Source organism: Heterodontus francisci, chromosome 7, assembly GCF_036365525.1.
Source record: "Heterodontus francisci isolate sHetFra1 chromosome 7, sHetFra1.hap1, whole genome shotgun sequence".
Classification (NCBI taxonomy): Eukaryota; Metazoa; Chordata; class Chondrichthyes; order Heterodontiformes; family Heterodontidae; genus Heterodontus; species Heterodontus francisci.
In genome coordinates this window covers 135,425,354-135,442,035 of record NC_090377.1, presented here as the reverse complement: position 1 = coordinate 135,442,035, position 16,682 = coordinate 135,425,354, and the positions used below count along the sequence as shown (strand labels likewise).

The 16,682-nt window shown below is 42.8% G+C and overlaps 1 protein-coding gene across 6 annotated transcripts in view; it reads left to right on the top strand.

Moving 5' to 3' along the window:
* Positions 1 to 269: 269 nt before the first annotated feature.
* kansl1l (KAT8 regulatory NSL complex subunit 1-like) overlaps positions 270 to 16,682 on the top strand; it is a 134,707-nt gene continuing 118,294 nt past the window's right edge. For 3 of the 6 annotated variants that reach the window (XM_068036216.1, XM_068036217.1, XM_068036221.1), the window contains exons 1-2: positions 3,938 to 4,061; positions 13,326 to 14,555. In XM_068036216.1, coding sequence (XP_067892317.1) covers positions 13,369 to 14,555 — 1,187 coding nt within the window. In that variant the 5' untranslated portion in view covers positions 3,938 to 4,061; positions 13,326 to 13,368. Of the gene's footprint in view, positions 333 to 2,687; positions 3,089 to 3,937; positions 4,062 to 10,681; positions 12,951 to 13,325; positions 14,556 to 16,682 lie in introns of those variants that run through there. The other 3 variants (XM_068036220.1, XM_068036218.1, XM_068036219.1) reach the window with 3 other exon arrangements.

Sequence of the window (16,682 nt, the reverse complement as noted above, 5' to 3'; positions counted from 1 at the left end):
TGCACCACATAGCAATTTCCAAGATGAAAAGACAAATACAACTGTAGAAAGTTATGCACTATAAAATTTCCAATCTCAATACAAAGAACAGAACTTTACAAGTTTCCAATAAAGTGGAGCCTTTACTTTGATTTAAGATGTGCTTTAAAACATAGAGGGTTTTCATTATTGCTGTCTGATCATTTGATATCATTGAATTTCAGTCTTGTGGTTTAGGCACTGTTTTTCTCTATTTATATTGCTTCAGGTACATGATTAAAAACATCTGCAGAACTGTGAATTGAGTCTGTGAAGTTGCTCTGACAGGAATATTGAATTTACTATTTCAAAAGGTCAGTCCTATGTACCTATGACATTGAGTTATTTTAATTATACATATGTTAATATTTACAGGTTGCTATATAAAAGTTTGATATTTTTAGTTTGAGATGATTGTGTTATCAGTTAAGAATTACATTTATATATCACCATATCATTTCTCAAATGTTCCAAAGTGCTTCACATAAATTAGTTACTTTGGAGTGTAGAGAATATTGTTACGTAGACAAACATGACAACCAAGGAAGATTCCACAAACAGCAGTTGGATGAATGATTCGTGAAATAAAAACAGAACATGCTGAAATATTCAGGTCTGAGAGAGAGAAAAACAGTTAACATTTCAGATCGATGACCCTTCCTTCGAACTGGAATGACCAATGAATCTGCTTTTTGGTGGCGTTTGAGCGAGGTATGTGTCAGGAGAACTCCCCGCTTTTCTTTGAACAGTGCCATTTAACATCCACCTGAACCAAGATCAGGCAGGACCTAATTATAACATCTCATCCAAAGGAATACACCTTTCTTTGATCGTAGCACCAGAGTGTAAGCCTAGATTTTGTGCTTGAGTCCTGGGTTTGAACTAAGATTTCAGTAAAGTGTAATGGTGTGTGAAATCTTCAAACTTTGTCCCAAATTATGAAAATGTCCAGCAGTACAATTTTAGAATTCTTCCATGTCTTGAATTGTCTGGAGAGAACATTTTGAGCTCTATAACACTCGTGCTGTTTTCTGTGCTGGGGACACCGGGTTACTTCTTGCCAACCTTTTTGGTCCAATTAAATATTTCCACTCCCTGCTCAAGTCACAGGTAGCTTTTATCCCTGCACACTAGTGGTTGTGTAACAATAGAAAGTGCTAATATTACTGTAAAAGACTGCAAATCCTGGAAATATGCAGCAGGTCAGTCAGCATCTGCCAGAACCTCCAGCCACAATCTGCACAGGCTTCAAATTGGTGAGATGGACTAAGCAGCATAAATTGTATTCTGCTTCAATTAAATCAAAGTTGAGCCTCATCAGCAGAGTGGTAATTATTGCTGATGGAACAGTGAAGCCACCTCACTTTAATAACTGCTAATATTCATGTAGCATCTTTCACATCATGTAACTGTGGTGCGGTCCGGCGCAGTGGTTAGCACCGCAGCCTCACAGCTCCAGTGACCTGGGTTCAATTCTGGGTACTGCCTGTGTGGAGTTTGCAAGTTCTCCCTGTGTTTGCGTGGGTTTCCTCCGGGTGCTCCGGTTTCCTCCCACATGCCAAAGACTTGCAGGTTGATAGGTAAATTGGCCATTAGCGATTGCCCCTAGTATAGGTAGGTGGTAGGGAAATATAGGGACAGGTGGGGATGTGGTAGGAATATCGAATTAGTGTAGGATTAGTATAAATGGGTGGTTGATGGTCGGCACAGACTCGGTGGGCCGAAGGGCCTGTTTCAGTGCTGTATCTCTAAACTAAACTAAAGATGCTGCAGAGGAATTAGGGGAAACGTTAAGGGAGGTGTTGAATGGCAGGATCAAAAAAGTAAGTTTAGAAGAGGCTTTTGCAGAGGGGGAGAAAGAGCAAAGAAGGTATCGAGAATTGCGGAATGTATGGCTAATAGCTACCTGTGGCTTGGACAGAAAGAGCAGGAATGTTTTAATTGAACCAAAAGAGTGACACTGGGTAACCCAGTGTCCCAGACTGGAAATGGCACAAGTGGCCCCTCATTCTGAGGAGCGCACTGCTCATAAAACATTCTTATAGATTCCCCAATTAAACTGAACAATGCCCAAAACGAAACTACATCACAATTTCAGTTAACACCTGAGGTGCCTGCTGATTGTAGAAGCCTCTGCGTGATCCCCCTCCTGAGCCACCTGGGCAAGAGACTGGGTGATATAAAAACAAGAAATGCTGGAAACACTCAGCAGGTCTGGCAGCATCTGTGGAGAGAGAAGCAGAGTTAACGTTTCAGGTGAGTGACTGGGTGATATAGGGTGGGTGAGAGTTGACAACTTTAAGGTTGTGCATGTTGGTTTGCAGCAGCTGATTGGATGATTTGCATCACTTGCCTTTCCACCTTGTGTGTTGTTTTCATGATTTTCATTCCCTGTCATCTGAACTCACCAGATAAAGCAGGATTCATTCCTCTTATTGGGCAGGGGGCCATGCTGTGTGTTCAAGAAGGCCACCGTCGCACGATGTGGAATAACACAGTTCCTGGCTGAAAAAGATATTCCGATTGATTTGGCCCCCTGTGTTTTCCGGTTCTTAGAAGTTTGGCCCTGGTGCTGAGATCTGATCAGAACTAGGCGGTGGAACGAATAATTTGAACGGATTTCAAAGAATGATTGGGTTTTATGTCCTGTTCTTTAAAGGAATCCACAGAAATTGGTTAGTTATCAACTGAGCCACATTTAACCAAGAGAAGAAATTATAGAAGTAAAACTCTGACCTTCTGCTCCTACCATTTTAAATTCTCTTTTCCCGTAAGGAGACATCAACTTCGATAATATGTAGCACAAATTAGTGGGGGGTTTTGAGGTGGTTTATTTTCTGTTGAAATTCCCATCCCTTTCCCCTGGAAAAGTAGTTCAAAAAGGGAAAAACCGAGTCTATTGATGAGCGAATTTTACTGGAGCTACATCTCCACACTTTACACTGTAACTTTTATACCTGAGTCACGGCCCAACCAACTTCAACAAGGAAGCAATGTGTGTGATTGTAAAAGTGTAAATGGAGTATGCAACAATTCTTAAAACTTAATTGCTCACCTGAAGTTCGTCATTGTAAGTATACATGAACAGCTTGTAGCATTTTTTTTGTTATTTTGTTGTATCAAGCAATGAACATGTAACAAAGTTCTAGATTCCAAGTAATTTAATTCTAATTTAAGGAATTTCCTCCATTCGGTGTATCGTAGACCATTTGTATGTTTTACATTTATGACAAATTACACATTTTGCAAGCGTAATTTAACATTGAAACAAAATTACTGTGCAAGTCGAATTACTGCTGAGTTTTATCTCCCGAAATTAAAGGGGTATTTAATTGCCCATTCGGTCATGTTTTGTGTGTAGCAATGCTTATTTCTAATGATTAACGTTTTATTTTAAAAAAAAGGTTTGTCATATGGTAGCAAAGGTGTAATTTTGCAAACTTCCGATTTCCAACAGTGTTTGCCAGTTTTAACTGAACAGATGCTGGGGAAGTACAACTTCTTAAAAAAAAAACGTAAAGCAAATCCACAATGTCAGCATGTGGCTCTTTTATTCAAAACAAGTCGAAAAAAGACTACTCTTAACAGAAGAGCTTGCAAAGGGAGAGAAGGTCGCCGCGCAGCGCTGTCAATCACAGCTCCACCTCTGCAAGGGATGGCCCGCCCCCCGGGTGGGTGGGACGATCGTTCGCTGCTTCCATGGCAATGGGGGCGGTAATTGGCAGCTTTGACGTTGCGCCCTCTTCCCAGCCGCGGCGCGGCGATTGGGTGATTGATGAACGTCACGTGGGGGCTACGGGCGTCGCCAGTGGCTAGCGTGAAACATCTATCAAAAGCATCACTGGCCGGCAAGTTTGCTCCGCCCCGTGCTGAAGAGCTGTGACGGGACCGGGGGGGGGGCCGAGGGGGGAGGGGAGAAGTGAGGATAACAACAACAGCTGTTGGCAGCGAGTGCCCAGTCAGTCAGTGAGCGAGCTAGGCTGGTGAAGGTTCTTGTACAAGACGACAGGCGCCATTTCTGCAGTTACATCGGAAACATCGAGGTGTGTGGTTTTTTTAATATAGTGTTGGGAAAAGCCGAGGACACTTTTCGCTCTGCACATAATTTTTTTTGATATAAAAAAAGTTAATTTTTTTTTTTGCTGTCGGAAAAGACCGAACTCTGGGGAGTGTTTATGTGCAAGAAGAGCCGAGAGCGAGACAAGTCCGTTTCCCCCCCCCCCCCCCCGCACCCTTGCCCGTGCCACTCGCGCGCGCAGCGGTAAACAGTCTGAGGGCGGGGCCGAGTCGGCCGAGTCACGTGGTAAGATTTATGAACGCTCTGGTTCGCTGCCAGTCTCCGGTGGCACGCTGGCGAGGCTGGCCGTAGTGTTTGCAGTTTGGTGGGCGGGGAGGGTTAATCAATGTCCAACTAGGTCAGTCAGACCCCCAGGGTTAGTTGGGGTGACCACCACCCGACAACCCCCCCCCCCCAACCAACCATGTTGGCCCCTTACCTTCCCCAGGAAGGAGTAGAGAGATCATTGTAAAGTTGGTGGAAGCGGGCTTACTATTTTCAAATAGAGCTGGATAAATACTTAAGGGGAAGAATGTACATGCTTGGTGGGAAAAGAGCAGGGGCGTGGGCTAATTGGATAGCTATTTCAAACAATAGCCCGACTGCCCCCCTCCCCTGCTGTACTCTGCCATGACTTATAGGGAAAATACATAGGTAAATCATCTCTAGTCAATTGTTTCCAGTTTTTCCACTCCTTGATTCATTAACTAGTATAAATTATACTTCTGGGGGTTTTTTATGTTAAATGTGAAAGTTGGCTGTTCAGTATAAAGTATGTTAAAGTTTTGTGAGAAGTTCTTGGAGTAAGTGTGTCTGTTTTGAAACGTTTATTGTGTGAGCGTTAGGATGTTCTACGTAAACTTTTTAAACATTTAAGTGCTGTGAATTTGCAAAGGATTCATTAGCTTTTGGACAGATTATTATCTGTTCTTCATTTATCATTTTAGGAAAAATGTTTCCTTTCTACTGTCCAAATGAAAAGCATGTTTGAATCTGTCTACTAGATAGTTGAGGCTTTTGTAGATGAGTTGCATTGTTTTGGAAAATTACAATGGTAAATTCCAGAATTTCCCAAACATAGGAAGAGAAGGAGGCAATTCATTCCCTTGAGTTCCAGATTTCTACTACGCTTTGTATGAAGAAGTGCTTTTTCACATAACCCCTGAATGGCCTAGCTCTAATTTTAAGGCTGTGCCCCTTTGTTCTGGACTCTTCACACCAGTGGACATAGTTCCTGTCTCTAAATTGAGTAGCGAATTTGTATTTGGAAAAAGAATTTGGGAGATGGGTGGGCCAGATTAGAAAATCTTGTCTGCTTTGATTGCAGTAACAGTGAATTTTTAAAAAATACTGTAAAGCTGTTTTAATAAAATTTGGTCCAATTAGTTTGATATTGTGCAGATTGGAAACAAAAATTATAAAACCAGGAAGAAAAATCTAATTAAAATGATATCCCACTGAAACACATAGTCAACATGACTGGTTTTACAATTTTGAGTGTAGTTCTAGTGTAAGAATGTTTGTCATATCAATTGGGTAAAAGTTGCATAACGATCGAAACTTGATGAGATTGATACCTTTTTTATTCTAAATGTAATTTTAGTATTGTAACTATTTGAGGGTGCTATTTTAATTAATTTAATTTGGAGAATTCATACGTCCAGTTCATCTACCTGCATCACCTTAACTTTGTAATGATTGCTACACCTGTTGTATCAATCTTGGGAAATAGTATTCATCAGTTAGTGGACAGGGCTGTGTAATTCACCCAGATTCCTTGTGACAGCCCTGGTGGGGCAGGAATCCCACTGTACTTGGAATTGTATAACTCACCTCATGTGCTTAAGTCATAGATTTGATCTGTTCATTTCCATGACCTCATGTAACCTCATGGCCTGGCATATCCCCCACTCTACCATTACCATTAAGCCAGGAGACCAACCCTGGTTCAATGAAGAGTGCAGGAGGGCATGCCAGAAGCAGCACCAGGCATACCTCAAAATGAGCTGTCAACCTGGTGAAGCTACAAACCGGGACTACTTGATGCCAAACTGTGGAAGCAGCATACAATAGCCCGAGCTAAGCGATCCCATAACCAACGGATCAGATCTAAGTTCTGCAGTCCTGCCACATCCAGCCATGAATGGTGGTGGACAATTAAACGACTAACTGGAGGAGGTGGCTCCACAAATACCCCATCCTCAATGATGGGGGAGCCCAGCACATCAGTGCGAAAGATAAGGCTGAAGCATTTGCACATTTTGAAGCATGCGGCGCATGCCGCCTCACAGCTCCAGGGACCCGGGTTCGATTCCGGGTACTGCCTGTGCGGAGTTTGCCAGTTCTCCCTGTGACCGCGTGGGTTTTCGCCGGGTGCTCTGGTTTCCTCCCACAGCCAAAGACTTGCAGGTGATAGGTAAATTGGCCATTGTAAATTGCCCCTAGTGTAGGTAGGTGGTAGGGAATATGGGATTACTGTAGGGTTAGTATAAATGGGTGGTTCTTAGTCGGCACAGATTCGGTGGGCCGAAGGGTCTGTTTCAGTGTTGTATCTCTAAATAAATAAAATAAAACAATCTTCAGCCAGAAGTGCTGAGTTGATGATCCATCTCTGCCTCCTCCTGAAGTCCCCAGCATCACAGATGCCAGACTTCAGCCAATTCGATTCACTCCGCGTGATATCAAGAAACGACTAAAGGCACTGGATACTGCAAAGACTATGGGCCCTGACAATATTCCGGCAATAGTACTGAAGACCTGTGCTCCAGAACTTGCCGCGCCCCTAGCCAAGCTGTTCCAGTACAGCTACAACACTGGCATCTACCCTGCAATGTGGAAAATTGCCCATGTATGTCCTGTACACAAAAAACAGGACAAGTCCAACCCGGCCAATTACCGCCCCATCAGCATACTCTCAATCATCAGTAAAGTGATGGAAGGTGTCATCAACAGTGCCATCAAGCGGCACTTGCTTAGCAATAACCTGCTCAGTGACGCTCAGTTTGGGTTCCGCCAGGGCCACTCAGCTCCTGACCTCATCACAGCCTTGGTTCAAACATGGACAAAAGAGGTGAGGTGTGAGTGGCTGCCCTTGACATCAAGGCAGCATTTGACCAAGTATGGCATCAAGGAGCCCTAGAAAAACTGAGGTCAATGGGAATCGGGGAAAACCGTCCGCTGGCTGGTGTCATACCTAGCACAGAGGAAGGTGGTTGTTGGAGGTCAATCATCTGAGCTCCAGGACATCACTGCAGGAGTTCCTCAGGGTAGTGTCCGAGGCCCAACCATCTTCAGCTGCTTCATCAATGACATTCCTTCAATCATCAGGTCAGAAGTGGGGATGTTCGCTTATGATTGCACAATGTTCGGCACCATTCGTGACTCCTCAGCAGTCCATATAGAAATGCAGCAAGACCTGGACAATATCCAGGCTGGGGCTGATAAGTGGCAAGTAACATTCGTGCCGCACAAGTGCCAGGCAATGACCATCTCCAACAAGAGAGAATCTAACCATCTCCTCTTGACATTCAACGGCATTACCATCGCTGAATCCCCCACTATCAACATCCTTAGAAAATAGTCGACATGTTTAGAGAGAGGATCTGGATCGGCGCAGGCTTGGAGGGCCGAAGGGCCTGTTCCTGTGCTGTAATTTTCTTTGTTCTATCCTAGAGGCTACCATTGACCAGAAACTGAACTGGAGTAGCCATATAAGTAACGTGCCTACAAGAGCAGGTCAGAGGCTGGGAATCCTGAGGCGAGTAACTCACCACCTGACTCCCCAAAGCCTGTCCACCATCTACAAGGCACAAGTCAGGAGTGTGATGGAATACTGTCCACTTGCCTGGATGGGTGCAGCTCCAACAACACTCTTAAGCTCAACACCATCCAGGGCAAAGCAGCCTGCTTGATTGGCAGCCCATCTGCAAACATTCACTCCCTCCACCACCGATGCACAGTAGCAGCAGTGTGTACCATCTACAAGATGCACTGCAGCAATGCACCAAGGCAGCTTAGACAGCACCTTCCAAACCCGTGACCTCTACCAACTAGAAGGACAAGGGCAGCAAATACATGGGAACACCACCACCTGTAAGTTCCCCTCTAAATCACACACCATCCTGACTTGGAACTATATCGCCATTCCTTCACTGTCGTTGGGTCAAAATCCTGGAACTCCCTTCCTTACAGCCCTGTGGGTCTACCTGCCCCAAATGGACTGCAGCGGTTCAAGAGGCAGCTCACCACCACCTTCTCAAGGGCAATTAGGGATGGGCAATAAATGCTGGCATAGCCAGTGACGCCCACATCCCATGAATGAATAAAAAAATAAATAAATAAAAAATAACCAGGTCACATTACAATGTCCTGAGCTTTGATTTCAATGATTAATCAGACTGTGTTTCAAGATGTTGGTGCCAGAATGAATGGTGGAAATGTTGGAGGCATATCCAAGAAAAGTAGGTAAAATATTTAGTTGTGGAAGTTAAAATATAAGGATTAAAATGTTCAAAGTACTCTGCCAGCTCCATCTGAAAATAATATGCAAGAATAAATTGCATTTTATTCGAACAGTTTGAATTATGCAACCCAGTAGAGTTCGACTCTTGGGTTTCCTTTATTCCCAAGTCACTTAGATTGGAGTAGCTGTTTGCTTCCCAGGAAGGTTGTTTGGTCAGTCCTTTAAACTTATCTGTGAGGCAGTGCGGGGTTGTCCATCCCCAGAAACTTAACTGATTTTGAGCACAGAGTGATGTTCAGCTGGTAATGTTTTTTTTCAAATGGGTGGCCTTTAGGCTCATTGGGTTTCATTCAAGTGTAAGACTTGAAATTGATGGCAGACCCAGCATTGTTTAGTTTTCTACACTGCAAAGCAGTATTCTGTATGGTCACATCAGTGTTTTGGCACAAAGTGCCTGTCCTTTGGGCTGACTTTAATCATGAAATCTTGTAGCACAGAAGGAGATGTCTGCTCCAGTTCTTTGAAAGAGCTCTCCAATTATACCCACTCCCCTGCTCTTTTTTTCCTTTTCATGTGTTTATCCAATTCCCTTTTGAAAGTTACCATTGAATCTGCTTCTACCGTGCTTTCAGGCAGTGCATTCCAGATAATAACTTTTTTTTAAGAAATGCTCGTCTCACCTGGCTCTTGCTAATTTCTGGTTGATTGAACCTTTTCCTGCTGAAAACACAAACTATGGCAAATCTATCAAAACCCTACATAGTTTTGAACACCTCTCTTAAATCTCCCCTTGACCTCTGCTTAAGGAGAAAAATACCAGCTTCTTTAGTCTCCACATAACTGAAGTCTCTCATCCGGAATATTAAAACATTGTTTTAATAAGGTTGTTATGGTAATAATTCGCCAGAGCTGGCGGGCAGCCATAAAGACAGGGCTAAATTGTGGCGAGTCGAAGAGACTTAGTAGTTGGCAGGAAAAAAGACAGAGGCGCAAGGGGAGAGCCAACTGTGCAACAGCCCCAACAAACAAATTTCTCTGCAGCACCTGTGGAAGAGCCTGTTACTCCAGAATTGGCCTTTATAGCCACTCCAGGCGCTGCTTCACAAACCACTGACCACCTCCAGGCGCGTATCCATTGTCTCTCGAGATAAGGAGGCCCAAAAGAAAAGAATATGGTAATAATCTCTGGAATATGCCCAGTGCCATGCACTAGTGAGAGTAGAAATAGGAAGATAGGGAGGATCAATGCATGGCTGAAAGTGTGGTACAGGAGGGAGGTCTTCAGATTCTGGGGCAGAAGGCACCTATTGAAAAGGGACAGGTTTCACCTCAACAGGACTGGGACCAGTGTCCTCAAGGGGAGGTTCCCTTGTGTGGTTGGGTGGTATTTAAATTGGCAGGGAGCTGGGCACCAGCATATAGAAGTGGGAAAGAGTGTTGGACGGTACTAGAGAAGAAAGGAGTTCCACATTAGATAGGAGCAGACTGAGAATGGCTGCAAGGAATGCAGGACAGGATTGCAATGCATTTATATAAACACACAAAGTGTGGTGAATAAGGTTAATGAGCTACAAGCACAGTAGCAATATGGGTATGTGATGTAATGGCAATAACAGAAACAATGGCTTAAAAATGTTGAGGACTGGGTGCTTAATATAAAAGGATACAAAGTGTTCAGAAAAGATAGAAAAGGAAAAAAGGGAGGTTGGAGGGTGGGAAGACATTGTAGTTTTGGAAAGAGGGGGTGCCCTTGAAGGGGCAAGGACAGAATCCATTTGGTTAGAGTGCAGGAACCAAAAGGGTATGATCACACTACTAGAGGCATTTTATAGGGCTCCAAATAGAGAGCGAGGGGCAAATCTGCAGGGAAATCCCGTGCAAAAACTATAGTGGTGATATTGAGGGACTTGAATTACCCAAATATTGATTGGGATGATTTTAGAGTAATTTCTGGATTGTGTTCAGGAGAACTTCCTTGATCAGTATGTTCTCAGCCCAACTAGAAAGGAGGCATTGCTGGATCTGGTGCTGGGAAATGAGGTGGACCAAGTGTCTGGGGGAACACGTTTTTTTTGGATGGGTGGGTGGGTGGCAGTAAAAGTGATCATTGCATTGTAAGGTTTAGACTTATTTTGTTCCTTGCTTTTCTGCATTATAAGGTAGAACTGCTAAATTGGAAGAGAGACCATTTCAATGTGATGAGAAGGGATCTAGCTAGGATAAAATGGAACTGAAGACTGACAAGAAAAACTGTAATGGAACAATGGGTTATTTTTAGTGAAGAGATGTTTCAGTTACAGACTAGGTACATTCCAACAAGGGTGGAAGGTAGGGGAACCAAAGCCAGGACTCCTTGGATGATGAGGGAGGCAGAATATGAAGGAACAAAAAAAAGAGGGTGCATGATGCATGTCGGGTGAATTCAAGTGAAGACTAATACCAAATACAATAAGTTGAAGGGGAGGTGAAGAAAATAAGACTGGCAAAGAGAATGAGAATAGAATGGCAGTCAACATAAAAGGGAATGCAGAAATTTTCAACTTGCGTGAATAGTGAGCTGATAGTAAGAGGTGGAGTGGGACATATTATGGACAAAGAAGGTATTATATGCTTAGAGGCACAGGGCAAGGTTCGAATACTTAAGTACTTTGTATCGTGCTTGCTAAAGAAAAGGAATGTGACAAAATATTGGTAAAAGCGGAGAGAGTAGAGGCAATGGGTAGGGTAAAAATTGAAAGGTAGGAGATACTGGAAAGGCTGACTGTGCTTAGGATAGGTAAGTCACCTGGTCCGGATGGCTTGCATCCTAGGTTGCTAAAGGAAATGGGAGTGGCGATGGGGGAAGGACTTGCCATAACCTTCCAATCTTCCCTAGATATGGGGGGGTGTGCGGGGAGATGGTGGTGCCAGAGGTTTGCAGTGTGGCAAATGTGATACCCTCATTCAAGAAAGGTTGTAAGGACAGTCCTAGCAACGACAGGCCAGCTAGTTTAACATCAGTGGTGAGTAAAAGTTTAGAAACAATAATCAGGGAAAAAAATCAGCAGGCACTTGGAGAGGTTTGAGTTAATTAAGGATAGCCAACACAGGATTTGTAAAAGGCAGATCATGCTTGACTAATCTAACTGAATTTTTGATTAAATAACAGTTGAAGGAAATGCAATGGATGTTTATATGGATTGTAAGAAATCATTCGATAAAGTACCACATAAAAGGCTGGTTAACAAAACTGGGGCTCGTGGAATAGGAGAATCAGTGTCCAATTGGATTTTAAAAAAACAGCTTAAGGACAAAAAACGGCGAGTTGTGGTAAATGGTTGTTTTTCAGACTAGTAGATGTGGTGTTCCCCAAGGGTCAGTGCTAGGACCACTGCTTTTTTTTGTTACATCTAAATTACTTGATCTTGGAATATGGAGTAGGATTTCTAAATTTGCGGATGATACCAAACTTGGAGTTGCAAACAGGATGATACGAACCGTTTGCAACAGGAGATAGATAAGCTAGCAGAATGGGCACACAAGAGACAGATGGAATTTAATATAGACAACTGTGAGATACATTTTGGCAGAAGGGATAGGGTGAGGCAGTATAGACTTTGGCACAGCTCTAAAGAGTGTGCAGGAACAGAGGGACCTGGGGGTGCATGTGCATCGGTCTTTGAAGATGGCAAGACATATTGAGAGAATGGTTCGCAAAACATATTTAATCTTGGGCTTCATAAAAAGAAGTATAGACTACAAAAGTAGGGTAGTTATGTTGAACTTTTATCAAGTTCTGGTTAGGCCTCAACTAGAGTATTGTGTTGTGTTCTGGTCACCACACTTTAGGAAGGATGTGAGGGTCCTTGAGAGGGTGCAGAGTTGATTTACCAGACTGGTTCCCAGGGTGGGGGATTTTAGGTGCAAGGTTAGGTTGGAAAAGCTGGGTTTGTTTTCAAAACAAAGAAGATTGAGGGGAGATTTAAATAGAAGTGTACAAGGTTATGACAGGCTTGGATAAGTTTGATGGTGCAAGGACATGTGGATGCCAATTGAAGGTTTTGAGCAAGAGATGCAGGGGGAATATGAGGAAGCACATTATTACACAGTGGGTGGTAATGACCTGGAACTCACTGCCCACAAGGGTGGCGGAAGCATAGACAGTCAATGATTTCAGAAGGAAGTTGGATGGGGACTTGAGGCAAATAAACGTGCAGGGCTATGGGGATCGTGTGGGGGAAATGGGACTGGATAGCACCATGGAGAGTCGGCATGGACACAATGGGCTGAATGGCCTCCTCCCATGCTGTAAATGACTGATTCTATTTAAGATCCCTGGAGCACACTTCCACTTTAAGTATTGAAAATAATGTCTAACTGCATTTGAAGTTGTTTATCACTTTCATGGGCAAGAGAACAATTCTTGACGCTCTGGTAAGTTAACTCCATCTATCAACACAGTAAATTTGGCAAGTTCAATCATTTTATAAATGTGCTGTGCATATTGCCTTTTTCATTGATCCATCTTTGTGACACTTAGAAACTTATGGTTATTTGCAAAGGATGTGTATAAAGTTTAAATTGTAGGCAAACACAATATATAGCTAAGCATCTCAACTGGTTATCACAGAATGGTGCTTTAAAGTTAACTTTGTATAGTTTGAGATGTTTGTATTTTCCTGTTCGAGGTGTATGGAGAACCATTTTGGAAGTATCTTGGTGAAGCCTAAATGTACCACTAGCTTATGTTAACTGAGGGCTTCAAATATTTTGCTGTGCCATTGAGTTTTTATTTATTCTCTTCTGTAGGGGCAATATTTTTATTGCAGTGGGACTGTTGGGGCAACGCTGTATGGCTACAATGGCTCCGGCTCTCACAGAAACGGCCACAGAGGGACATGGATTCCAGCTGTCGTCGTCGTCCTTACCTTCCAGTACCATTGAACCTGACACATTTATGCATAAGGAAGATGCCGTTACAGAACAGAAGCTAAATGGGGATTGTGACATGCAATCTACTTGGTCTCAACTTGCGTATCCATTTGCAGCACATGGGCTTGGCAGTGATGCAACTGATTTGAAACATGTAGCTTATGGATCTGCAATAGTACATTCCTCAAACTCAGATAATACAGCCTTGTTAACCAGTACTAATTCTCTACTGGACATATTGTCTTTAAACTGTAACCTTACTAGTAGGAAGAAATTGTTTAACAAAAACTCTCCAGTCGTTCTTACCAAAAAAAATTTATCTTGTGATATTACTGAGCAAACATCTGCTAATGCTAGCAAAATGTATGGTGTATCTGAAGCAGAGCTAAGTAGTAACAAAAATGGTATGAAAGGCTTAAGCTGCCAGAAAAACAGTCCTTTAAAGTGTACGGGTGTGTTAACTGCTGCCAGTGAGATGAAACTGGCCTGTGATTCAGTTTCAGTGAACCTCAACGCTCCTGGCAGCATAACTTCAAATCAAAAAGCAGAGTTGAAAACAACCAAAGCAAACAGAACTTGGGATACTGTACCAGCAGCGGATGCCATTCAGATTGGAAATTTATTGAGTAGTACCAGACAATCGGCCCAGCAGAGAAAACAAGAAAAACAACTCAGTAATTCCAAAAGTACAAGGGAAACTCAAATGAATACTCAGCTGCTTGAGTGCCATGGAAGACAACAAGAGCTAGCTAAGAAGGCCAGCAGACTTAGAAAACGTTTGCAGATAATACAGGCAAAGCATGTTGAGCATCATGTTAAGTACAAAATTCAAGAGTTGATAAAATCCCAGCAACAAAGACAAAAGGGAATAAACAAATTTGACAGTTCAAAAGCTAAGTCTGTCTTTTTGGCTGGAATAAAATATGGTGATGGTGAGCAGACTGGATCAGTTCCAAATCCCATCAACTCTGAACTCTTTGAGTATACCTGTTTTTCAAAAGCACTGCTTTCGCACATAGAAGGAAATGTGGATTCCGATGCGACTGGCAGTAGCGCAGATGAGGATTCAGAAAGCGAAGAGATTTCATTGAAGAGGAATATGCCAGTGTAAGTAGAATTGTTAATGTCATCTTTCCAGTCATCAATTTTAGCTAAGTGGATTAGCTGCAACTCACAACAGCGTATGTGTACTGTTGGCGATCATAAATAGGAGTGGGAATAGGCCATTTGGCTCCTCAAGCCTCTTCCAGATGGTTGATCTGATTGTGGCCTTAACTGCACTTTCCTGCCACTGCTTTTCCGCACCCCCCCCCCCAACCCCCCCCCCCAATAACCCTAGACTCCCTTGTAGATCAAAAATCTAACTCAGCCTTGAGTATATTCAATGGCCCAGCCTCCACTTCCCTTTGGAGAAAAGAATTCCAAAGACTAACGACTGAGAAGAAATTCCTCCTCATCTCCATCTTGAAAGGGAGACCCCTTATTTTGAAACTGTACCTGCTAGTTCTAGATTTCCCCCATGAGGGAAAACATCTTCTCAGCATTTACCCTGTCAGGTCCCTCAGAATCTTGTTTCAATCACATCACCTGTCATTTTTCTAAACTCCAATGACCCAACTTGCTCAACCTTTCGTCATAAGACAGCCTCTTCATCCCAGGGATCAGACTAGTGAACTTTCTCTGAACTGCTTCCATTGCACATTTATCCCTCTTTAAGTGAGGAGACGAAAACTGTATGCAGTACACAAGGTGTTGTCTCACAAATGCCCTGTACAGTTGTAGCGAGACTTCCCTACTTTTAAACTCCGTCCCCTTTGTAATAAAGGCCTACATTTCGTTTGCCTTATTGCTGTACCTGCTAACTTTTTGTGACTCATGTACAAGGACAACCTGATCCCTCTGTACCACAGCATTCTACTGTTTCTCTCCATTTAAACAATCTGCTTTTCTATTCTTCCTATCCAAAGTGGCCAACCTCACATTTTCCCACATTATACTCTATCTACCAAGTTTTTGCCCACTCACTTAACCTATCTATATCTCTTTGCTGAAACTGTCCTAGCAACTTGCCATTTTATAATTTTCCTTCCACAAATTCCCCGGAGGGAGCTCCTGTAAATCGGGTCATAGAGTTATACAGCACAGAAACGGGCCTTTCGGCCCATTGTGTCTGTGCCAGCCATCAAGCACCCATCTATTCTAATCCCATTTTCCAGCACTTGGCCTCAAGCCTTATATGCTATGCTATTTCAAGTGCTCATCTAAATACTAAAATGTTGAGGGTTCCTGTCTCTACCACCCCTTCAGGCAGCGTGTTCCAGATTCCAACCACCCTCCTGGATGAAAACAAATTTCCTCAAATCCCCTTTAAACCTCCTGTCCTTTACCTTAAATCTGTGCCCCCGGTTATTGACACCTCCGCTAAGAGAAAAAGTTTCTTCCTATCTTCCCTATCAGTGCTTCTCATAATTTTGTATACCTCAATCAGGTCCTGCCTCAGCCTTCTCTGCTCTAAGGAAAACAGCCCACCTTCACTTCAACACAGCATAGAGGTTTTCATAAGAGAGTATAGGTAGAATGGCAAATGGTTTAGAGAGCACAAAAAATTATGCACTATTGTATGAAGTTTTATAGACTATAGATTGGATATACTCACTGATGCAAATAATGATTCAACAATCAGCTTATATCATTAGTAGAGTGGAATATTAAAAATGTAGAATATTGGATTTATGAAGTGTATGGTGGTGACAAGGAGCTTGGAAAAACTGTGTAATTCTCACTGAGCCAACCCTTTTATCTGGTCAACATTGTTTTGAAGTGACCAGGAATTAAACGTTTTGGAGTGGATTTGGGAGCCATTATTTTAACAAGTAGCATGTACATCAGAGATGTAGTTGCTGGCACTTTTATCACTATCAACTATCAACTTGAAATGACTGCATAACTCCAGAGAAGTCCAGGTTCTTGTGGACAACAATAAAGCCCTTTCAGAAAAGCTATTTTGCATTTTTTGAGCTTAACACCATGTGACTAACTGCAGTGTGGTTTCAAGCTGCATTTTTTTTTTTAAGTGTTCAGGGTGCTCATTTGAACCTCTTAGGCACTTGAACAAAGTCTCCATGGTTTGAGAAAGCAGATGCCCCCACCTGTGCACTCATCAGAAATATAGTGTCTGAGAGTGGAGTTCTAAATGTGTGAGCATTCATGATCAGAGCTGTTTTTTTTTCTGTA